Genomic DNA, 25,708 nt, shown 5'->3' on the forward strand with positions numbered 1-25,708 from the left:
TAGGCACGATGATATTTTATTTACAAAAATAGAAATTACAACTGATTCTGACTACCAGAATTGCTTCATATTTATTTTTATCACATGCACATAATTATTAGAACTTAAGTAACTAATACAGCATTGTGAATGTATATAGCACTTAAATCGAGGGAATAATTTATCAGTTAATTTATCAGTCACTGCCACATATGTATTATTATTACATAGTAATTTTCCAAATATAGGTAATTGAAAAAAAACCTGTATAATTGTACTGGAATAGATTTAATAAAAAATTCACTGATGTCAACATTGCTTTTATTTCAAATAACCTGATTAAAAATAAATAAAATTATTGAAAAAATATACGATAATTCCCATTTCGTTATTATAGTAATTTTAACTGACCAGTTATCAATCAATTTTTATTAAAAAGTTTTTTCAGTTTTTAATAGAGATGTTGCCAACTAATCAAATTAGTAACTATCAAACGACAAAACACGCGATTAGTGTGCGAGCTTGTGTGAAATAGTGAAATGTGACGTCATAAACATTTGACGAGCTTTTTTAGTTTAATTGATGATTTAAAATTTACATTAAACTTAAAACTAACAGGACGTGAATTTCACGTACTTAGGAGGACCCGCTATTCGATTTGACTAAAAAATAATTTCTTTTTGACATAGGCAACATTCCTATTAAGAAAATAATCATCATATATAATATCTGTCCGGGCTTTACTCACGTGTTTAGTCGACGTTAGCCCGACTAGTTTCTATACTAGAGATATTATATGTAATGGAAATCACTCACGATAGCTTAAACGCTAAAATGATCATCACTTAAGAAATAAAAATAACAATCAAAGTAAGCCGCACCCATCTTAAGGGTCACAGTGAACAAGACAAGAATACAGAAATGATTGTACTATTCGATGTTATAACTTATAATTTGAAATAATATAATGGTGCTGATAATGCGTAATGTACACAATCCTCTAAACTAAAATTTTATATTTATTGGTCAAATTATAGAGTAGTGCTATCCCTTTCCCCATGAAACATTGAGACAAGGACACTACATTAAGACAGGTCTTTAGAACATACAGTACGCAGCCAAAAGTGATGAACATCGATCTTTAGAAGGAGATAGCAGATTTGTAGAGCGCTGTCTCGGTCGTTGAGACCGACAAAACGTCATATGGGTATGAGTGACAGAGACAACGCTCTACAAAGATGAAATGTCGTTCTAAAGGCTGATGTTCATCGGCCACGTACTGTACTTTGACTTTGCTCAGACTTAAAACTTCACTAGCAGACATTTTGTTTTAAATTATTTGATTTAGTTTAGAGATTTGCAAGCAACTAGCACCAATATTGTCGAACCCGAAAGTTTTACGTGGCGATTAAATTAATCCAAACGGTCTAGATGCGCTTGCGCAACAGTCAACTTATCAATAAGTTGTTGGGTGTTTGGTCGACTCTGAAAAAAAAATTTGGAAGTTATTATTGAAATCCATTCAAGACTTTACCTTAGAGTATAGTGTATAGTATTTTTATCTCACGAAGCGACGCGCGCTTTACTTGTGGTAACCAAGTGTACAATACAAGGTACGCATGTGTGCGCTAGTAATACTAGTAGCGTTAGCACATACATCCTAACAAATGGAATTCCCAATGGATTTACGCTTGGAGCGCTGGTTGTAGAAGTATGGATGAACTGAGCTTTAAAACTAGGCTGTTACGATCCATTTTACTTCAACGCAGAAGTGTTTCGACCGCCGAATTTTATCAACGTTGGTGAGATGTAAAATCTCATTCTAAGCACACAGTAGTGGGCTAGCGATGCAGATGGGGTGATGCGCGTGGATTTATGTTTTAAAAATTCCGTGGGAACTCTTTGATTTTCCTGAATTAAAAGTAGCCTATGTTACTCTCCGTTCTTTCAACTATCTAAATGCTAAAAATAAAGACGATTGGTTGCTTAGTTAAGGCGTGAATAAAGGACACATAAACATACTTTCGTATTTATAATATTAGTAGATAAATACAGAAGTGTAAATAAAGCAGCAATAGCGCACACGTGGGACTTATGGCACAAGTACTGGCGGTGGGTAGGTAAGATGAGGCTCACCTGTAGCGCGGAGAGCGTGGCCTCGTGCAGGTCCTTGCAGCGCGTGAGCGCGCGGCGCCGCGGCGTGGGCGGCAGCGGCGCGAGCTCGGAGCGCGCCGCGTCCAGCAGCAGAGCCGCGGCGGCGCACACGTGGGACTCGTCCCCGCACCCGAGCCACACGCGCTCGTTCACGCTCACCAATCTATCCAAATAAAATGAAAATATGGCTTATAACCTTTTTTTGTACATTTATAACACCTAGAAATTCTAAATTGACGAAACTGCAAGTAAAGTTACTTTCCCGTTTCGGCAGTTTCCCGTTTATATGAAACCACACATTTCGCAAGTATTTTCAAACGCATCTCTTTAGTTGAATTGAATTGAAACAGTCTTGTGGTAATGATGTATCGACCCATTTCGAGGTATGCAGTAAGGTGCGACGGCAGTGGTGCCTACAGAACAAAAGCTAATTTCTAGTTCCATGGGGGTACCTATTTCTGTAAAAATCTATATATTTTACCAAAATATGACTAGTGTGAGTTCTCTCAAGTCGCGTCTAATGAACTTTTACTTCAAAAATGAGAAAATCTGAGTAAAATCCTGATAGTTTCAGTACAATTTTGCAGTGTCACATTGTTTACCGTTGTTAGATTTTTTTTTTTAATAATTGGCATCAGGATCTATTTTGTGGTGTGAAGTAAGGTTGTAGAAAATAGTTAAATATTTACTCACTTTATATAAATATCTAAGACTTGCTCCAATGAAACTCCGATATTTAATATAGTTCTAAACACCATGCCTTTTTCGGCTTGTAATTTACAGCTCATTATTTCTAATTGGCGGACGATAAAATCTGAAAGTAAATAAAAGTTTGTTAAGGTCCGAAGCTGACCGCTGGCAGCAGCAGCATCACCAGTAGTGTCGCCGCGACACTCCTGCTTTCTATATATTTCTATGAAATAACTTCATACAGACGTGTCACTAGGTGTTCCGTGGAACACCTAGTGACACGTCCTTGAAGTTATTTCATAGAAATTAGTGTCGCGGCGATACGTGCGTCGCCTCCTGCTGCTGTCTGCAGTCTTCTAAGGACTTGTACCTTAGTATCGGACAAATAAAGTCAAAATATAATAATTTATTCAAAGCAGGTACTATTTGTACACTTTGTTGGATTTGTAAGATGATATTTGTTATGGTGATAATAAGAATTAATTATGTAGTTTTAATACTGAAAAAATTATAAATCATTATGGGTGTGTATCAGTGACTTTCTTTTTTCGTTTCAGTCCTCTGTATGAATAAAATCGATAGCCATCAGAAATAAAAGGTTCGCTTAACCGATTTTGACGACATTTGATACAGAGAAAGAGAGGGCTTGCATCCCGGGGAAAGGGAACCATAGGCTACCTTTTGTCCGGGAAAATGAAAGAGTTCCCAGGGAAATTTTGAAAACCTAAATCCACGCGAAGTCACGGGCATCAGCTTGTAAGCTAATAGCAAAACTTACACAACGGGAAACAGTGTCCAGTATTCACGTACTCCCGCCCCAGCGTGGTCAACTTGCTAAGAACAGAGCCCAGCCGCTCGTCGGGCGTGGGCAGCACGCGCGCCGCCGCCTCCGCCTCGGCCAGGATGTTGCTCCAGATGTTCTCCACCAGCAGCGCGTCGTTGTGCCCCGAGCACTGCACTATTGCGAGCTTGCACTCCCATAGGTTGTAGCGGTCTGCGTATTCTTCATACAACTGTCAAAGTAACTAATTATTTCAGAGGTGGTACCTCGCTTTTTAGAATTCCATACCCGAGTGTGTCTGTCAGTGTGTTGTATCTCGTGAACCGTAATAGGTAAAATTGAAATATGAATTTCTATTGCCACTGTTAAATAATACAAATTTCAAAATTACCGCCACGAAAATGTAAAAAATTAGTGTTATTTCTGGTATGATGATACGGAACCCTTCATGTGTGAGTCCGACTCGCACTTGACCGATTTTTCATGTATACAACTCGAAATAAAATAAGGGCCACCATAAACAAGTATTTCTTTAATTAATCAAACTGTAGTATCTTTTGTTTAAGCGATTTTTGTGCTAAAAACTCGAACAATTTCAATGTGCTTTTTTTCGTTTCGTTGTCTATTTTTGTACTTAAATACAAGGCTGGCGTTCCATCGAGCGCGATGTCCTCCTGTCAGCTGTCTGTTTGACTGTTAAAACGAATACGCGAGGCAACGATCATCGCGTTGCGCCCACGCCACGCTCGCACCGTCTCGCCGCGTCTTGTTGTATTGACGCCGAGCGAGACGGCGACATGATGCGGCCACTATAGTTGCGCCATTACGAACGTACAAACTGGGGCTTAAATCGTTATGATTATAGCGTTGTGAGAATGCCTCAGAAGTCGTTATCGATAAAGGGATGCCGTTCTGACCCTGGTAAGCTAGGGTCAGAACGGCATAGCAGCGGCCTACGGACGGTAGGTAGCAGTAGCTATCGATAAATCCTTTTTTTACTATTACACACAATGCCAGAGCATCAGGTTCTAGTTTCGTAAGGCCTGAAAGTGCGAGCGAGAGGTCTGATAAAAATGATTTAAGACTCGGTTCGCACGTTCATAATGCCTCTACTATAGCCGAGCGTCGAGCATGATGCAGTATGACGTACTTATATTAAATAGTACATTACAACAGTTCACGTCGAAAGATATCATACCTGTGTGATCTCGAGCAGCTCGTCGTCGAGGCGCTGCAGCAAGTGCGGCGGCAGCGGGCGCGGCGCGGCACGCAGCGCGGCGCGCACGGCGGCCTGCACGCGCGCCACCTCGGCCGCCTCCTCCAGCCGCCGCAGCAGTTCCGCGCCGCCCGCTGCACGCGCACCCGCGCCGCGCACGCACACCACGCCCGCCGACACCCACGCCATGCGCTGCGCCAGCGTCGCGCCCGTGCTGACACACACCAATATAGCTCAATTATTCATATTTACATACATCATGTTATGTAGCGGATATGTACTAGCACAAATATATTATAGTAGATGGGGTTAATGCAGTATCAATAAGTTACGGTATGGGCGCCCGGTATAGGCGCCAGGATAAATCCCCAGTGAAACGAGGGATTTCAGAATAATTCTAGAACGTAGCGAGGAAGGGCAAGGTTTAGGGGCGCCCAAGACGAAGACCGCAGTATCCCTGCGTTGAATACTCTGCTTTTCACACTTTGCGAGACAGTAAAATCCAGACTAATGAAACAATATTCAATATAATATTACATGATTACTCTATGGTTCGTGCTTTGCGGGCTTTGGTGACTGAAAAGGACGCCATCACTCATCGAAGCGAGAATGGCAATATTTGAATGAACTACAAAACCTATTCTAAATTTGAGCCAAATTTTTCCAGTAGTTTTTGTGTGAAAGAGCAACAAACATACACACATACACACAAACTTTCGCCTTTATAATCTCTGCAGTTTTTAAAAACAATAAAAATGTATACAATTTTTGCTTCCTAATAAAATAACCTACCCTGGTCTAGTAGCTAATCCTTCGAGCACATGAGCAGCAGCCAATGGGTCTCCCGCTTTTTCCAGAACCTTCCACAACAGGTCCAGCAAGTGCAGTGAAGCCGGGGCGGAGGCCTGGCGCGCCGCCGTCGACAGGTACGTGCGCAGCGACGCCGGCGGAGCACCGCTCAACGACAATAGCTCTATACAATACAAGGGACAAATTTAATTCGCTGTTACCCGCCAAAGCAGACAAATCTGACAAAACAAGCAGCATGCATTTTTTTAATGTATACTATGTATGTATGGATGTATAATGAGGTAAAGTTTGTAAGTTTATTTGTAGGATGTAATCTATGAAACTACGGATCCGATTTGTTGATGTACTTTTTTAGTTTAATCAATAATTTAAAATGGTTATTACACTTAAAACTAACAAAGGACGTGGATTTTACGTATTTCGGAAGACCCTCTATTTAATAATCACTGAGCTTTTTTTTTTGATTTAGTTAAATACCCAATTATTCACTGCATGAAGGAGTATCGATAGATAGTCATTCACATTTTTAGTACTTCCTGAAAAAACATTCCGGACGGAATCTGCCATCTCCAACTAAGTTACAATTCGTTTACGATTTTTTTGCGTGAAGAATAAAGCTTGTTGATAAATATAATATATTATTACTACTCTTCCACGATATGTGTTTCCTACCAATTACAACCCGGGTATCTTTAAAACAAGGCTGAATAGGCATCTTCTAGGTATACGCGTCCCATCTTAGGCCGCATCATCACTTTCCAACAGGTGTGATTATGGTCAAGCGTTTGTCTTAATGAATAAAAAAAAAACTACGTCAAAATGTCGCCATTTCGATGTTAACTGGACATGGTTCCAGCTTAATAGCAATTTGCGGGAGTTATAATATGTAAAGTTATGACCAAAATAACTAACGTAAATAATAATTGCATATTGTTTTCACCTGAGCCCAAGTTTTTGGAAACGAGCCACTCATAAACTGCAACATGTAGCAACTCATCATCTCGACATAAACAATCCCAAACTAATTTTCTGCCCTGAAACAATAATATCACACTAATAAATAACAGGGAATGTTTATATGTATATGTTTGTGTATGTATGTCAGTGCATGTTTGTTACTCTTAAACTGGACGGATTTGGCTGAAATTTAAAATGGAGATAGACCTTGAATTAATACATAGGCTACTATTTATCCCGTAAAAAGCTATGGTTCTCGCGAGATTTTTTAAACACGGACGAAGTCGCGGGGCATCATCTATTAAAATAATAATTAAAGAGATTTGAATTATAATTAAAAATATTTAAATATTTTTCAAAACAACGTCGTCAATCGAAAAGTCCGCCCCTGATTGACCCTGGGCCAAAGCTTAGGATTCATACAAGGTAATTCCACGGAAAGAAGTTAGTATAGCGCTCTCTCTGTTACGTAATCCCATACAAATGATAGAAACAACAATATCAGTGGACGCTAACCATTTTGAGCCACCAACCAATCAAAAATATGTTTTCAAAAATATTCGAAATTTAATTCGCAAAAATCTTTCCAAAAAACATTCGAAATTCAGTTAGGACACAGTATAGAACGCTGCAGAAAGTGATGTACATCGGCCTTTAGAATGACTTTTCGGCTTTGTAGAGCGTTGTCTCTGTCACTCATACCTATATGACGTTTTGTCGGTCTTAACGACAGTCTCCTTCTAAATGTCGATGTACGTTATTTTCTGACGCGTACAGTAAAGATTTTTGCCTCTATCATTTGTATGGGATTACGTAACAGCGAGAGCGCTAAACTAACTTCTTTCCATGGATAGGGTATAGCAATAAATGTAATCGGTAAGTACCTGATAGTTAGCGTCAGCAGGCGACAGTGTAAGGTCCGACTGCGTCGAGGCATTTGCGTCGCTGCTGCGTTCGTACAGACGATCTAACGCAACGCACACTTCGCGGTAGATTTCCCTTCTGCAAACCAGATACATATTCTATTCTGAATATATAAAAGGAAAAAGTGACTGACTGACTAACTGACCTATCAACGCACAGTTCAAACTACTGGACGGATCGGGCTGAAATTTGGCATGCAGATAGCTATTATGACGTAGACATCTGCTAAGAAAGGATTTTTGAAAATTCTACCCCTAAGAGGGTGGAATAGGGGTTTGAAATTTGTGTAATCCACGCCGACGAAGTCGCGAGCATAAGCTAGTCTAAATATATAAAAGGAAAAACTGACTGTATGACTGATCTATCAACGCACAGCCCAAACTACTGACAAATCGAGCTGAAATTTGGCATGCAGATAGCTATTATGACGTAGACATCTGCTAAGAAAGGATTTTTGTAAATTCAACTCCTAATGGGGTGAAATAGGGGTCTGAAATTTCTGTAGTCCACGCGGACGAAGTCGCGAGCATAAGCTAGTTATGGATAATTTAAAACCTTGTGTACCTTCGTAAGTACATCAAATGTCCCTCCCTGTCCTGCGGGGGCTGGTCGTTCTTGTAGTAGTACACAGCCTTGTCCTGCGGGTCCAGCTTACTGGCGCACGCCACGCAGAGCTCCACTACGCCAGTGTAGAAGCCCGCTGATACAAGTTTAGAACACACCAGCGGAAGATTCACATTTGGAGCCACATCCTAAAAAGTTTAATTTTTTTTAGAAAGAATATTAGCTATGTTAAATTACTAATATTCCCCTTACCTCTCCAACTAAGCGTCAAGCTTGTGCTAGGAGTAGGTACGACAATAGTGCAACGGGCGGGGTTTGAACCGTCGACCTTTCGGAGCTATTGAGGCTCTAAACATTAGAATCATTATCATCAGCCCATCGCCGTCTCACTACTGAGGACTGCTGGGTGTTTACGTATCTCGCGATAGGCTTGCGACAGGCGTAAATCTCGCTATGATTGCTGTCAAACGTCACACGTAACAGCGGCTAGAGAGAGAAAGCAATAGCCACAAAGCAAAATAAGAAGAAGAGAGACAGCAAATGAACTGTCGCATTGCTACTGTTGTTTTACGTAATCGCCCCGCGGGTCTCCTTTCGGAATAAAATGATAGCACAGTTAAATTTACCTTACAAAGCTTCAAGGCTTGTTGAAGCATCTCTTCACGCTCTGCGGGATTTTTCTGTTGCTTTGCGAAAATCAACAACTCGTTTGCCTAAAACAAAAGTGATACATGTATTCAATTCAACATTTAGTATTATTATTAAGGGATTTTTATTATTCCCGTTGAATTAAAAGTGTATAACAGCTTCTTCTTCTTCAAGTGCCGTCTCCTACCGGAGGTTGGCAATCATTAAGGCTATCTGGATCTTGTTTACTGCTGCCCTAAACAGTGATCTTGTACTCATGTTAAACCACTGGCGAAGGTTCTTGAGCCAGGATATTCGTCTACGGCCAGGTCTACGTCTGCCTTTTATCTTGCCCTGTATTATAAGCTGCAGTAGATCGTATTTTGGGTTGCGCATAACATGGCCCAGATATTCGAGCTTTATAACAGCTGTATAACAGCTATTCCGAACAAAAATCGAGTTCTGTGAAGCTATCAAACTCAAAATGGTCATCATGGAAATTAAAAAAAATATTAAATGTGTTGTTTCTTTTACAACGGCACACTCGCACTTGACCGGGTTTTTTAAATAACGGCTGCTATATAATTAATTCCCCTTTTTATTAGCTCATTTTACGTATTTATTGTAGTCCATATTATATTATGGCCTGATATGTTAATTTTTCGCAAACATATTTGAACACCGCTCGCTTTAATATTAACCTATCCCATTAGCAACTTTTTTGTTTTACACACGATTTACTATATGCCATTAATAATTATTATTTATATTAATCAGGACTCACTTTAGAGCATGTGGCATCTTCTTGTCTGTACAATGTCGGACAGAGTTGCCTTAACTTTTGTGATATTCCATCAACAGAGGCATTGTCTCTCAAATAACCAGCAACAAGTGAACCAAGGAGAAGTGATGCTACTTCTTGTCCACCCACTAACAATTCTCTGAAATAACATACAAGTGTTAATCAATTATACAGAGTATACTTATTTTTGTATAACTTTTAAAACAGAACAGATAGTAACCCCACAGTTTTCGCGCCATAACGACAATCGCTTCAGTACGGCGATTTCGTAAAACCTGCATCGACCATTATTACAATCTCAATTGATGTGATTGGCTGAATTTGTGCTATCCTTGTTGCAACAATGCATTGTAGCCAATAGTGAGCGAGCGTCAACCAATCAGAGGTGTTTGCGATCGTGACATTGTAGCTGCCATTCTACCGCAATTGCGCAGCAGATCATTAGTTCTAGCAATACCTAATCATTATTTTATGTTTCTCAGCACTTTAAAATCAATAAGATTTATGAAAGTGATGAATCGTCGAACTTGGCTCAGAGCAATCCTACAACTTTTCTGCCATATTAACTATTGCTCCAAAAGGCTAGTTCTAACAATACGTACTTAACATTTTTTTGTTGGCCGGCACATTCAGAAAAGGCCCAAAAATGTATGGAACCTAAATGATTTCCTTTAAAACAATTATGTCCACCACATGAACTGAAATGAACTTATTTATTTCATGTAGGACAACTTGTGCCACTTATCATTTATGTCAAGTTTACCAAGTAAAAAGTTCGGAAAGCAGATTTTACGCACTCCGAAAAATTAGAGGTGGGTGCGACCTAAACATTTTTCGGAGTTATGTGCAATTAAATGTCACTTGCTTTAACGAAAAAACCTGCATGCCTTAGAGTTTTCCAGAATGTTCTCAAAGATGTGTGAAGTCTGCAAATCTGCACTTGGCCTACGTGGCCTGAGCCGTTCTCATTCTGAGAGGAGACCTGTTCTCTTAGTGGGCCAGCGATGGGTTGATCATGATGATGCAATTGTTTACTCTATAACTCCACCAAGGTGTGCCATCTTGTACTCAACCTCCAATGGGTCTGATTATAAGACACATCTCTTATGTGGGAATTGGGAAGCAATTTCTTTATTAAATCATTACAAAACTACAATGTTACCTGAAACTTGCCGCTTGCAATGCATTTTGCTGTTCCAGGGGAAGGCTTGCAGCGATCACGTGAAATTGATGATCGCAAAGAACTTTCCAAAGACTCAACATCTCTATTGCCATTGCTGTAATTATAAGGAATAGGTGAACACGTTTGAAACATGTTTATACACAAATTGGACTTTATTTGTTTAAAATCTTTCTGTATAATACAAAGAATAATCTATGCAAATAGAAGTTAATTGCTTTCATGTACCTACATGAATGTTTTAACTAAATATGAAATAACCATCGATTTTATATTTATACACTGAAAATCCATATCCATACAAATACTATAAACTCGCTCGCGTAATAAGGTGGATACCCCAAAATCGACTACTGTACAGTTTCAATTTACATCATCGTTGCACATTATACTTCTATAGGACATAATGAATAGAAACTTACTGATAAATAGTTTTAATGCATGTAAAGAAGCCTGTTCCTCGGAATGCGGCGGGGCCATGAGTCGCTGTACAAACGCGGCTACCCTTTGCAGTTTCTTTACGATGTAGGCGCAATCTTCGCCCGTCACTTTGCTTGACATCTACAGAAGCATTTCAATGTGTAACGTCAATTGTATTCAGTCCGTAGATCGAGAAAAAATAATTGTAGATTCAATCGCTACATGTCGACTAAGTATGCCAGTTTAGTTTATAAACGTGTTACATTAAGGCCCGCACGGCACGACGTGGGATCAAACTCAAACTCAAATTATTTATTCAGTATAGGTAAAATTTTACGCTTACTGATGGTCAAAATTTTAATTTGTAAGATGATATAGTGGTGATAATTAATACGTACTTAAAACTAAAGCTACGAGGGTTCCAAACACGCCCAGGTCAGAGAAGAGCCCACAACTATGTAAACTATAAATGCGTACAAATAAGCGCACACTGACGGTAACTATGCCGCGACGTCCTTAGGCAACCAAGTTAATGAAGGCGCATGCAGCTCGCTGCCCATGTTGTCTAGGCACCGTGAAGAATGCTTAGACGTCCCGAGGGATACAGAGGCGTTCCAAAGGCTGCCAACAACACGATAAGCTCAGGCATGCCGCCTAAGCTTATGGTGGCATTATTTTTGTACCTACGACGTATCATAATTTAAATTACAACTTAAACATCATGTAATTACAGTCTTTTATTATTCATTACTTGAACAATCCCTTGCCGTGCCGTGCCGCGAATGGGCGCTGGATCTAAGAATTAAAATAATATATCAAGTCTTAAAAAAATAAATCTAAACACACTTACAAACTCTTTATTATCCGGCGTTATAGATTTCGTGACGCACTTCAAGTTCCAAATCGGGCACAAAATTCTTCCAACGTAAATGTACAGGCCGTTGTGCTTAGCACTATACTCTGCTTGCAAGGGGAAATTATCCCTTGTTTGTTGTGTAACATTGCCCATGAAGGAAGACTGGCTGAATGCTGTAGGGCTCATCATATTTTGTTGCAATGTTTGCGGCATGAACGTCTGGTTCTGCATACCCATGGTCTGGTTTATGTGGCTCTGGTAGGATTGGTTCATTTGCCCTTGCCTTAGTTGATCTTGTGGCCGCACCGACATGGGCGTTGATACTTGACGCGGCAAGAATTTGGGTGAACCTAAATTTATGTATAAAAGTGTAAAATTATTCTAGAACAATATCTGAAAAAGACCGACAATCGTCCACAAGCAAAACTGGTCTCAAAGGGCGACACAAGACGTTCGGAAAATGTCAAATTAAAATCAACATTGGGGCCGATTCTCTTATACACAATCTCTAAACAAAATTAAATTAACAGATCTAAATCTAGTGCTATCCTTTTACACAAGCAACATTATGAAAGCGATAGCAATAGATTTAGATGTGACATTTCAGTTTAGTTTAGAGATTGTGTACAACGGAATTAGTCACATTGTTTGTTTATTTGCTAGCTTTGCTAAGAATTGTTGATATCGATTCGATATACGATTATTTCGTGAATTATTCGCAAAGCTCTTACAAAGTTTATGGCGTTTGACAGCTCAGTATAGCCGGTTCCACAAATGATATACCCCTATAGCCGGTTCGCTTATGCGTCACTTGTCGGGATAAAGCAGTGTGGATCCCTATTGTGTCAAAATGAATGGCGTCAAAGACGATTTAACCAACATGAGTGTCTTGCGCTAATTCGCTTCAATAGGGTCTTTTGAAGCGTATGCATTTATATGTATATAACATAGAATTAAAAAAACGTATTTACCTACAGACGAAGCAATTTGCGAAGTCTGCTGGAACATCGGTGCGGGTGTGACCTGATTGCCGTACAACAGGAACGCTCGCGCCGCCCACTCGCTTATAGACATGTCCCCACTCGTGTCCTCGCATGCCAAGTATAGGGCGCATGCGCACGCTTGATCGACTCCGTGGAGCTAGCAATATCAAAGAACAATTAATGTTTAGGGTTCCTTACCTCAAAAGGAAAAAAGGGGCTTCCTTTTGCTTTACAGGTTCACTTTGTTTGTCTGTCACTCGTGTCCGTCAAGAAAACCTCTAGGGTCCTTCCCGTTGATGTAAAATCATGAAATTTCGCAGATACTAGGTCTGAATTTGTGGATTCATGAAAAAAAATAGACATATTCACGAAAAAATTAATTTACTAAATCACAGATGGCGCAGTTCAACTCACACTTGAGCGGTTTTATTAAAGCGACCTACATTTGAAACAAGAAATTGTTTTTCTCAAAGAACAAGAATATGTTATATCGATCTCATATCGAGTTGGCAGAGCCAACCCAAGGTGGCAGCAGTAATCTACTTACCTGGAACAAGTCCTTGACAGGCTGCGCTTCAGGGCCGTGGCAGTCGCGCAGCAGCGCGCGCAGCAGGTCGGGCGCCGCGCCCGCCGCCAGCAGCGAGGCGCCCCACGCGCTCACCACCGCCCAGCGCGATGACGCCCAAACATCTGCCGACAAACAAAAAATATAATCCTACCAGGTAGTCCTGGCCTGATGGCGCGGGGAAGTCATGCAGTCAGTCTTTGTTTTACCGGCTAAGGCCCGCTTTCATGGCCTGGAGCCACGCTAACAATGGAGCTACACGTATGCGTCGAAAGATGATGCAAGATGAAGTTAAAAGCATACAAGTGTGAAAATATAGAACTACTTATCAACATAATCCTCATTATCAATCGATAGATATCTTCAGCTGGACATAGGTCTTTTGTAGGTACTTCGACATGCCACAGGTCAAGCGCCACCCAAAAATCAAGCCTGGAGCTTCCATAATCATTATGTCATAGTCTCCGGGCTTTGAGGATAAATGTTGCAAAAAGGCTAGGTGTTGTTTAGTTTGGTTATCAGCGTAGTTTTGGATCCAACAGCTTCCTACGACTTATTTAATGTTGTCTGTCTAACCTAGTGGGGGGTCTTCCAACGTCAACTAGTTCCAACTACTTGTAGATGAGACCTCTCAACACACACAAGAGGTCTTTTAGCAAGTAAAGCCGGGGACAGATGAGGGGCGTGCGTGGGTGCCAGCACAGTGTGTGCCTCGCTGAAGCCCGCACGGGGCAACACTCGCGACAGACACTCTGAGTCATTGCCACCGAGACGAACACACCACGACAAGCGTACGTATCGACACAAACATACCTCTTTTAGCGAGTAAAGCCGGGGACAGATGTGCGTCGTGCGTGGGCGGTAGCGCATTGAGCGCCCACGCGGGCCCGTCCAGCGCCAGCACAGTGTGCGCCTCGCTGAAGCCCGCGCCGGGCAACACTCGCGACAGACACCAAAGAGACTCCGCGTCATTGCTACCGAGACGAACACACCATGACAAGCGTACGTATCGACACACACATACCTCTTTTAGCGAGTAAAGCCGGGGACAGATGTGCGTCGTGCGTGGGCGGTAGCGCAGTGAGCGCCCACGCGGGCCCGTCCAGCGCCAGCACAGTGTGCGCCTCGCTGAAGCCCGCGCCGGGCAACACTCGCGACAGACACCAAAGAGACTCCGCGTCATTGCTACCGAGACGAACACACCATGACAAGCGTACGTATCGACACACACATACCTCTTTTAGCGAGTAAAGCCGGGGACAGATGTGCGTCGTGCGTGGGCGGTAGCGCAGTGAGCGCCCACGCGGGCCCGTCCAGCGCCAGCACAGTGTGCGCCTCGCTGAAGCCCGCGCCGGGCAACACTCGCGACAGACACCACAGAGACTCCGCTTCACTGCCGCCGCCGGACGAACACACCATTACCAGTGTACCTAAATTGAAACAAACAAACATTGCAAAGAACATATTTGGGTAGGACAGCGTAAATACCTGTAGGCGCGCCGCCATTTAATTGTAAACACTTTGCTCATTGAACATCACGTCATCGCCCCACCGTCATTGTAAGATTATAAAAGCGGATGCGCAGTGTGTCACGGGACATTATTCGTGTGGCTCTTGCCGAGGGCGCTTCTCAGTAGACACTATGTTTGTCGTACTATAGGTTATTGTAATTGTTGTTGTGACCTAATGTGGTTTCAGTTGTTAAAGGTTAAGTAAAAGTGATGTGATTGTGTGAATGATGGTATAGTGTGTGTTCACTAGCTGTTTATCTGGTAAGTCCATTTGTATTGTTCCAATTTGTATTAGACAAACGTGATTGTTGTAGTTGATGTTAATTGAACTAATTGTGGTGTGCTAGGTTAGCTGGTTGGTCTGGGACCGGTATGGGGATGGAGGAGCCGGTTGCTAGGTAGGGACTTGGCTAGTGTTAGTTAGCGATGTCTAGTCTCATAAGAGACGTTGTTATCATGACTCATTATTGACGGTAGGTTAATAGTTGAGGGTAGTCTGTGATATCTCTCGTAGTGTGCAAGAATGATGTTAGTATGCCCACGAAGGCTCGGTTAATCTAAAGGTTGTAATCCTGACGTATCTGGTTAACCATTACTTAAGGTTACTTTTGGTGGTTTAGTCTTCAATCTCGATCATAATAACATACTTCTGGTGCTGACTAGCCTATTACAGAAGTGGGATTACCCACACTAAGCCCACATGAGATTACCCACACTAAGCCCACATGAGATTACCCACACTAAGCCCACATGAGATTACCCACACTAAGCCCACATGAGATTACCCACACTAAGCCCACATGGGATTACCCGCAGTTAAACCACACGGGATTAATACGGGCTTACTCTAGTTGTCAAATAGTGCATTGTAGTTGTTCTTCCAACCGTGAGGTGTGTTCCTTTTTGTCTGAACAGCGGCTTGCAGTATTTGTTGTTTCTGTGCGTGTTCGACAGTCGATCCTGGATGAGGGGTGTTGTCCAAGTCGGTCTGACTAACGTAGGAGTTGGTTGAAGGGACAGACTCCTTCCAGATGTTTTGTTTGTAAGGTCATGAGTCTATCCTGGTAAGGAAGTGTCCTTCCAGATGTTATGAGTTTATCCTGGTAAGGAAGTGTCCTTCCAGATGTTATGAGTCTATCCTGGTAAGAGTGTCGTCCGGGCCAGACTCGTAAGAGTTGGTTGAGGGGACACACTTCTTCCCAGATGGTGTGAGTCTATCCTGGTAAGAGAGTGTCGTCCGGGCCAGACTCGTAAGAGTTGGTTGAGGGGACACACTTCTTCCAGATGGTTTGAGTTTATCCTGGTAAGAGTGTCGTCCGGGCCAGACTCGTAAGAGTTGGTTGAGGGGACACACTTCTTCCAGATGGTGTGAGTTTATCCTGGTAAGAGTGTCGTCCGGGCCAGACTCGTAAGAGTTGGTTGAGAGGACACACTTCTTCCAGATGGTGTGAGTTTATCCTGGTAAGAGTGTCGTCCGGGCCAGACTCGTGAGAGTTGGTTGAGGGGACACACTGCTTCCAGATGTTATGAGTCTAGCCTGGTTGAGGGGTGTCGTCCGGGCCACGCTCAAAAGAGCTGGTTGGAGGGACACACTTGCTCAGTCCAGATGATAGTTGATCCTGGTCGAATAGATACCTTGTTTCTTTTTGTCTAAACTGCGGCTTGTAGTACTTGATGATTGGAAATTGTTCGCGCTTGATCGTACTAGCGCCCGAGGACGGTCGCAAGTCAGAATGGCCGTGATGGTGCTAGTCATGCACTCCGCAGTCGTGTTAGATGATGGTATAAGATCATGGACCCAAACATACAACCAACAAAAAAAAACTTTTTGTTTGTAAAGTTTAGTTAGATGACATCGAGTTTCTTGCTGGTTCTTCTCGTCAGGTCGTGGCGTTCAGAACCAGTGGTAGATTTGATTTAGAAGTTCAAATTAAAAAAAAAAAACTTTTTGATAGTTAATTGATTTAGAAGTTGCAATAGCAATTGCGCTCTAATCAAATGAAGTGTAATTTAAAATTGGTTTAATTATTTAGTCTTTGGCAGTCTTTCGCGTGGTAACGCGTCAGTCAATAGTTTCTGACGTGTACGTTTTAGTTCATCTAAACTCAGAGTTAATACTCGCTTAGTTTGCTGCAGTTTGTGATTGCCTTTAGATAGACGATCAATTGAAAGTAATTTCTTAGCCAAGGTTGGTTGTGCCACCTTTATAAATGTTGAGATGTGATGAATTAGTTTCTTTGGCTTTGAAAGAAGCAGCGTTTGTCAGAATCATAACCAACATCATTATGTGACAATTCTTTAAAAGAAATGTAAAGAGTTTGGGTAGCAAGGAATGTCTTTCTAGTTTGAGTGATTGGAAAGACGTTGATGTCTGGTCCACACTCCGCTGGGGAATAGTTGTAGTACTAGAGTCATTATGTTCGCTTCGTTTATTGTTGTATAATGATGTGAATGTGAAAAGTGTTCAATGACGGTTAGTAGTTAGTCAGGATGGACGAGCGGTATAATGATTTTGTGGTTATGGTATTATCCTCACATACTTTGTAATACTTGGCGTACGAGGACGTACGCATGTCAGAATGGCCGTGTAGGCGCGCCGCCATTTAATTGTAAACACTTTGCTCATTGAACATCACGTCATCGCCCCACCGTCATTGTAAGATTATAAAAGCGGATGCGCAGTGTGTCACGGGACATTATTCGTGTGGCTCTTGCCGAGGGCGCTTCTCAGTAGACACTATGTTTGTCGTACTATAGGTTATTGTAATTGTTGTTGTGACCTAATGTGGTTTCAGTTGTTAAAGGTTAAGTAAAAGTGATGTGATTGTGTGAATGATGGTATAGTGTGTGTTCACTAGCTGTTTATCTGGTAAGTCCATTTGTATTGTTCCAATTTGTATTAGACAAACGTGATTGTTGTAGTTGATGTTAATTGAACTAATTGTGGTGTGCTAGGTTAGCTGGTTGGTCTGGGACCGGTATGGGGATGGAGGAGCCGGTTGCTAGGTAGGGACTTGGCTAGTGTTAGTTAGCGATGTCTAGTCTCATAAGAGACGTTGTTATCATGACTCATTATTGACGGTAGGTTAATAGTTGAGGGTAGTCTGTGATATCTCTCGTAGTGTGCAAGAATGATGTTAGTATGCCCACGAAGGCTCGGTTAATCTAAAGGTTGTAATCCTGACGTATCTGGTTAACCATTACTTAAGGTTACTTTTGGTGGTTTAGTCTTCAATCTCGATCATAATAACATACTTCTGGTGCTGACGAGCCTACATACCTATACCAGTGGCGGCATCGCTCGACATCAAAGGCGTTGCGTAACTGTTATAAATCGTAAAACTGTTATATTATATTTTGTGCCAGCCAAGGCTAGGTTTAATTTTGTTACCAAATGTATCATATTTGGGCCAAAAATGTTGGGCCAATATATGTACTTCAAAAAGTTAAAATGACTTACCATTGTCATAAACAGCACTGTGAACTTGTTTTGGTTTTAACACGGAAGCGTTAGGCGTGAAACCAGGCGGTAGCCTAACGTGTAGTAACGCCAGGTACTGAGGCCTTTGTCCACTTTGATTTGCACTGAAAAAATTAAAACACTGAACTGAAAAACTAAACTCATGTCTGATCCTATACAAGAAATTATATATGGCATGGGAAATAGGCGACATTGACATTTACTCAATTCTTATTATTTTAGAAGCAAACAACTACAAAATTTAATTTAAAAAAATTAAAATTACAGATATCAGTAAGCTAGGGCTCCTACGAAGATGTACCAACGTTTTATTAGTACGTATGTACTTCACGTAGTTTGCGAACTGAGTCCATGTGAAAAAGGACCCCGGATGGGTTCAAAATTAGTCGGGATAGCGTCAACTAAATACGTGAGTAAAGCCAGTTTCTTCTACATCTGTCTGTCAAGAAAACCTATAGGGTACTTCCCATTGATTTAGAAAATTTGAATTTTGGCAGGTAGGTTGGCTTATAGCACAAGTAAAGGAAAAAATCCCAAAAAAACAAACATACATCACAATTTTTTTTTAATGTGTTGTGAACTGATAATTAGTATTTTCAACTTTCAAAGTAAGATTACTATACCAAGTCGGGTATCATATGAAAGGGCTATTTACCTGTGCAGTCTAAAACCGATTTTTTATTTATTTTTATGCATAATGGTTTTTGATTTATCGTGCAAATAGCAAATAAAAGAAATACGGCTGTATTACGGAACCCCCGGTGCGCAAGTCTGACTTGGCCGGCCTTTTTGTCTTAAGTTTAATTTTATAAAAGCATGTTCTTACTCTCCACTTCCAGCACTAAAATACAATCTTGCGCCAGTTTGTGTAACAGCTACTAAGTTTAAATGCTGCGATTCTGTTTCCTCCACAGCCGATATTGCAATGACAGGCTTGAAATTACTTGCTTCTAATGTTCTACAAACAAAACAAAACATATTTCAAGAAAACATATGCACAAAAAAGCCCTTTTTGCTATGCGATTTATTACAATGATAAATGAAAACGAAACATGTGTCTAAGAACTAACTTGGAATTTTGGTTAGTATATGCCCACGAATGTATAAATACAATAAAATGATGGATCTTCTTTATCTATAAACTGTGTTTAACCAACAAGTTTTAAACAGATCCTTGTACTTTAAAATCATTATTAGGTTTCTTGTAAAATTTTTGAACAAAACTATACTTTTAAGAAATAAGGCTATGAAAGTTTTTAGGAACAAGCATGGCTACAGAACCTGTATACAGAAATACATTTGCCCAGTTTGTCACATATTATCACTAGCTCAATACCTATCCATACTAATACTATAAATGACAGAGTCTGTCTGTCTGTCTGCTAGCCTTTCACGGCCCATCCGTTCAACCGATTTTGACTAAATTTTGTGCAGCAATAGCTTGCATACCGGGGAAGGACATGGACAACTTTTTAATCCAGAAAATCAAAGAGTTCCCACAGAATTTTTAAAAACCTATATCCACGCGGACGAAGTCGCGAGCATCATCTAGTGTCACTACCGCTATTATAAATGCGAAAGTATTAGTTTTTTTTTAGTTTAATATTCTTTATTGTACACCAAAAAGAAAAGACACAAAAAGAAACATGTAAAAGAAGAACATACAATTAGCGGCCTTATCGCTGTGAAGCGATCTCTACCAGGCAACTAGGTTGAAGAGGATTTAAAGGCTAGTGAGACTGGGTTTAAGGTGTACGTAAGTTGTTAGGGAACATAAAGATAATAATTATAATATGAGTAATATGTATATTAATAGGCACAGAAAGTGTGTTTATTTGTTGGTTTGTCCTTCAATCACGTCGCAACGGAGCAACAGATCGACATGATTTTTTGCATGGGTATAGTTTAAAACCTGGAGATTTATTAAAATCTAAATCCACGCGTATGAAATCGCGGGCATTAGCTAGTTATATATAAATGCATGCAAGTGTGTTTGTTTGTTGATTAATTAGTTTGCCCTTCAATCACGCTGCAACAGAGCAAAAGATTGAAATGATTTTTTGCATGGATATAGTTGAAGACCTGGAGAGTGACATAGGCTACTTTTATCCTGGAAAATCAAAGAGACAGGATTTTTGAAAATCTAAATCTACCACGATCGAAATCGCAGGCAAGCATGGTTACAGAACCTAAACATGTAATGACATACAACCAGTTTATTTTTATAGGTAATAATCCTATGAATATCACATATGGCGGTTAAAAAACTAAAATACAAGTACAGTACACAGCAGAAAGTAATGTACATCAGCATTTAGAATGAGATTTCGGCTTTGTAGAGCGTTGTCTCTGTCACTCATATCCAGTGGCGTGCACAGGGTTTGAAGCCAGGGTAGGCACTAGTTAAGTAAGAGCCTGTTTACTGGCAGGTCATTATAAAAAATATGCACTGAGCTATTCATCTGGGGTAAGCAGTGCATTTATGCCTCTATGACCTGCACGCCACTGCTCATATCTATATGATGTTTTGTCTGTTTCAGCAACAGAGACAATGCTCTACATATTTGCTATCTCCTTTCTTCTAAAGTTCGACGTACATTACTTTCTGGAGCGTACTAACTACTACTACTAACAATGATATTAGAAGAAAAAGAGGTAGATAGGTTACTGCGTCAGCGCCGAAAGACTCAACACACATAAACGCATAGATAGTATTTTAACCTCACACAACAGAGAGTAAAGGACGGTGAACTAATAACCTATGTAATAACCTCAGCTTCAGTTGCGCACGAAAAAGAGACGGTTATATTTTGCACTACCTCGTCCTGCACAGAAGAGTGGAAGAAGGACGGATATATGCCTAATAATACGAGCGTAAAAGAGACGGGACGAGACGGTAAACTAGAAACTCCAAAGAAAAAAAAACAGTAAAGTCTTTTCGGCTAATACCGATTTATGCCTACACTGTAGTTGTATAGTAAAATAAAAACCTTATACTGTGGTATTTAATATATTACTAACTAGCTTTTTCCCGCGGTTCCGCTCGTTTTTAGGGTTCCGTGCCCAAGGGGTGCCAACGGGACCCTATTACTAAGCCTCCGCTGTCTGTACGTCCATCTGTCAGCGGGCTGTATCTCGTAAGCCGTAATAGGTAGACAGTTGAAATTTTCACAGAATGTATTTCTATTGCCGCTATAATAAAAATAATAAAAATTAAATTAAATTAAATAAAGGGGGCTCCCATATATGAAAAAGAAGTCGAAATAAAATTACTAAATTTTACGCGGACGAAGCCGCGGGAAGGTAGGTAAAGGAATAAAATGTGAAATGAAAATATTTTTTATTTTTGAAAATATTTACTATTACACAATCTACATACCCATAGCCAAAATTCCCTCATTGTATGAAGAGACCCAGCAGTGGACCGTAAAAAGATGTTAGACCATAGTTAATTTATCCTTCCCTAAAACAGGAAATATGCACACTATTTGAATTGTCAATACTCAGAAGAGACCTATCTGTTTATTTTATATTCTTTGATCGGAAACTTTAAAATACGTACAACGATAACTTGATACGTACTTATGGCATGTGACATAAGGTACAAATTGCAATGAGTTGCATTTTACACGAACGTGCACGAGTTTGTTATTGTTAAATAAGTGAAAAATACGAATTATATAAAAAAAATAGTTTTACTTACGAATGAAATGTGATTCCTTGACTTTTGGAAACCTTGCTTGTGTAGTTTGTGCAGAATCTCATCACACACGACGGCATTTTCGGTTGTTTTGGGAGACGAAAACAAAATACACATTACTATCAACGACGTCATCGATAGCGCGACGACAGCGGGCGACTGAGCTCAGGTTTGCTAATTAGCTTAGTTTTAACGTGCCACTTGCGGTCCGCGTATAACGTATCTACCTATTTTCTTCTAATATCATTGACTACTAACATAACTATTAGGTGCTTACTTTACAATGTCCACAGCTGAGGAGACAATTTTTCCTTGACTTAATCTCACCACTTTAGTTAAACTTTCACCATCACTACCCAAGTCAAACACCTCTATGCATCCCTTTTCACTCAAAGTGTACAAAATGTGGCGAGTATTATCTACTTCTATTTTAACTATGGAATCTTCATCATACAAGGCAGCATTAAGAAAAGAAGGCACTAGGAATGATAATGCACTAGTTGAGTGGTTTATTTTCTTACAATGTTTGCCAAACCATCCTAATTGGGCCTGAAAATGGAAAATAACGTCATTATATAGGCAATACAAAAAACATACACAACTAATTCCGCCTTCCAATCCATCCAGGAACCTACCAGGGATGAACAATAATCCCAAGTAAAACCCACCTAAGTATTTTATGCTTTTCATAGTTAATTTATTTTAAGCCTTTTTTGCTAGTTAAAATGACTTAAGCTATAAAAACCGGCCAAGCGCGAGTCAGGCTCGCGCACCGAGGGTTCCGTAGTAAGTCGTATTTTTTCGACATTTTGCACGATAATTCAAAAACCATGATGCAAAAAAATAAATAAAAATCTGTTTCAGAATGCACAGGTGAAGACCTTTCATATGATACCCCACTTGATATAGTTATCTTACTTCGAAAATTGAAAATACTAATTATTAGTTCTTGACCACAATTTAATTTTTTTGTGTGATGTAACCATAAATTCACGGTTTTTAGATTTTCCTTGAATTTCTGCTATAAGACCTACCTACCTGCCAAATTTTATGATTCGAGGTCAACGGGAAGTACCCTGTAGGTTTCTTGACAGACAGACAGACAACAAAGTGATCCTATAAGGGTTCCGTTTTTTCTTTTGAGGTATGGAGCCCTAAAAAAGCAGTCCCCAGTCCCGTTGTGGTTTCACACACATCTCTTGCTACAGAAGAGCTCCGTGTATAAAAGATAGCATTTAGAATTAATTTGTGGCAGCTGTTGTTTTGATATCTAGCGCCAACAGTTTTAAATACTTTTTTATTACCTGATATGTTATTTCATAAAGACAGCCATCTTTTCCACCCATAAATATTCTCCCTTTAGAAGTTGCTTTCACACACAACATTGAAACACCATCTGTGGGTAAAACAAACACTGGCTCTGGCACTAAATGGATTTCTTCCAACTCGGCACTACCATCTTGTTTATTACTTGAAAATGTGACACCTAAAAAATTATATAAATTATAATTACTAAGCATTATGACACATTGAAATCGAACATATAACTTATCAGTGTTTTCTATTTAAGCTATTAGCTCCTTCTGTCTGTCTGTCTGTTTGCCCTAGCTAATCTTTGAAATGGCTGATCAGATTATGACAACACTTGGTGTCAATAAGGATTACAAGGAGCAATTCAAGCATTTCATCCTTGGAAAAAAAGGGTTTCTAAACTTTTTAAAAGCCACAAGTTAACAAAAGTTGTGGGCCAAAATTAATAAGCTATCAAAACAAGATACACAAGAACTTACCTAGAACTACAATTTCAACAGTTGTAGTCAGTACTAGCAAATATTTTACAAAACTCTGGAAAACACCTGACTTGGGCTTGATCAGCCCCACACTGACTATAGTTTCACTTAAGCCATCGTAGTAGGCAACATCACTACCACGTTCAAAGGCCCAGACATAAATGTTGCTATCTATAGCAAGCCACACGCGACTTATTTCTGGAAAAGCTCCCATTAAACAATGGCACTGCATATCTGAGTTAATGTGTTAAAGAAATATACGTCTTCTGACTAATTCATTTAAATCTATACTAATATTATGAATGTGAAAGTTTGTGCGTTTTTTTACATCAATTTTGACAAAACTTAGTACCCTGCAATCAAAGAGTTCCCACAGGAAACCTAATTCCCATCGAAAAAGTCAAACTCATCATCTATTTAGTTCACAGACAGCTTGCATCCTGGAGCTTGCAAAAAAGTACTTTTTATCCCAGAAAATCAGTTCACAAGGAATTTAAAAAAAAACCTAAGCTTCACAGGGCATAATTAAGTTTTTTTTTTAATATTATAGACTAGCGCTTGCCTGGAATCAGACCTGATGGCAAGTGATGTTGATGAAGATAAGATGGAGCATGCTTGCCCATTCTCTTGACTTGAAGGTATCCATATTATAATTGGAGGGTAAAACCGGTGCTAGAAGGGTGTTCCAAATCTTAGTAGTTCAGATTAGAAATGAGGAGGCGAATTTTGACTACATATGGGTGTAGATCTTGGCAATGCCTTGCGGTACGATAGTAGCAGGATGAAGGAGGAACAAGGTCGAAAAGTTTTTCGGCACACTCTCCAAAATATATCATGTATAATACCAATAGATAGGCAACCTTGCGCTGATGTTCCAAACTTTGAAATTTAGAATAATTGACCAGCGCTTCGTCACCCATGAATCTTCTGCGCGACGGTCCACCGAATCCAATGCACCAATCCTTTTACTTAATAGTTACTTAACAGAGCCATCCCATAAACGGTTGCAGTACTCTATGCATGATCAAACTTTTGTTTGGTACAAGGTAAGAAGCTGTTCTGGCGTGTAGTAGTAGTAGTAGTAGTAAGTACCGTTTGACTTTCTTGAGGATGCCAAGTTTCTTGCCAGCAGTTTTTGATTTGTTATAAACAAAAATAAGGTAAGTATAGAAACAATTTTTTTTATTACTATAAAGGATACGTGCAATATGCTCCATGATTTCGGGTGGTAGCGGAACTTTGTTTATAACTTTTAGCTGAGATAAATTTGGATGATTCAACAGTGCAGATAAGTTTCTGTAATCCCCAGCGTTTAGACCACTGCATGTTGGACTCCCTTGAGCAGCTATACCTGTTATCTGAAAACAATTCCTATCCATAAGTTTACGAACATTTTTGTCATTAATCTTGCTAAGTTTGTACTTAACGGAGAATTTTAATTTTTAATGTTTTTAAATTAAATAAACAGCAAACCTCAAGAAACGAAGGGCGGGAATTGTCGGCATTTATGTAGCGGTCAAGGGTGCACCCAGCAAGTTCTAGAGACTCGAGTTGCATTTTGAGAGCGTCAGGTTGCCTAGGCCTTATTGTATCAGTTAAAACACTTGGCATCTATTTATACCATTATTTTATTAATTAATTTATGAATAATGAATTAAACGGTGATCTTGGGAGGTTATTTTTCAAACAATATGACATATGTCAAAGTCTCAGGTCAA

General features: G+C 40.1%; 1 protein-coding gene and 1 long non-coding RNA gene across 2 annotated transcripts; both read right to left on the reverse strand.

Annotated features, from left to right (window-relative positions):
* Nup154 (nuclear pore complex protein Nup154) lies at positions 1 to 25,666 on the reverse strand. Its single transcript, XM_069509032.1, has 24 exons — positions 25,464 to 25,666; positions 25,192 to 25,348; positions 23,991 to 24,224; positions 23,505 to 23,686; positions 22,478 to 22,749; positions 19,327 to 19,458; positions 18,480 to 18,604; positions 14,744 to 14,938; positions 13,491 to 13,633; positions 12,932 to 13,100; positions 11,955 to 12,310; positions 11,107 to 11,245; positions 10,667 to 10,781; positions 9,487 to 9,643; positions 8,702 to 8,788; positions 8,076 to 8,263; positions 7,472 to 7,589; positions 6,571 to 6,664; positions 5,613 to 5,793; positions 4,803 to 5,034; positions 3,602 to 3,836; positions 2,827 to 2,947; positions 2,116 to 2,296; positions 1 to 1,464 (listed from the first exon to the last, which is right to left on the reverse strand). The coding sequence occupies exons 1-24, from the start codon at positions 25,599 to 25,601 to the stop codon at positions 1,393 to 1,395; spliced, it is 4,023 nt and encodes a 1,340-aa protein (XP_069365133.1). The 5' UTR covers positions 25,602 to 25,666; the 3' UTR covers positions 1 to 1,392.
* On the reverse strand, positions 21,837 to 22,443 carry LOC138404578 (uncharacterized). The gene is made up of 2 exons (XR_011238469.1): positions 22,204 to 22,443; positions 21,837 to 21,963 (listed from the first exon to the last, which is right to left on the reverse strand). It is a non-coding gene; the product is annotated as an uncharacterized lncRNA (long non-coding RNA).
* Positions 25,667 to 25,708: the final 42 nt, after the last annotated feature.

Source organism: Maniola hyperantus, chromosome 3 (assembly GCF_902806685.2).
Source record: "Maniola hyperantus chromosome 3, iAphHyp1.2, whole genome shotgun sequence".
Taxonomy (NCBI): Eukaryota; Metazoa; Arthropoda; class Insecta; order Lepidoptera; family Nymphalidae; genus Maniola; species Maniola hyperantus.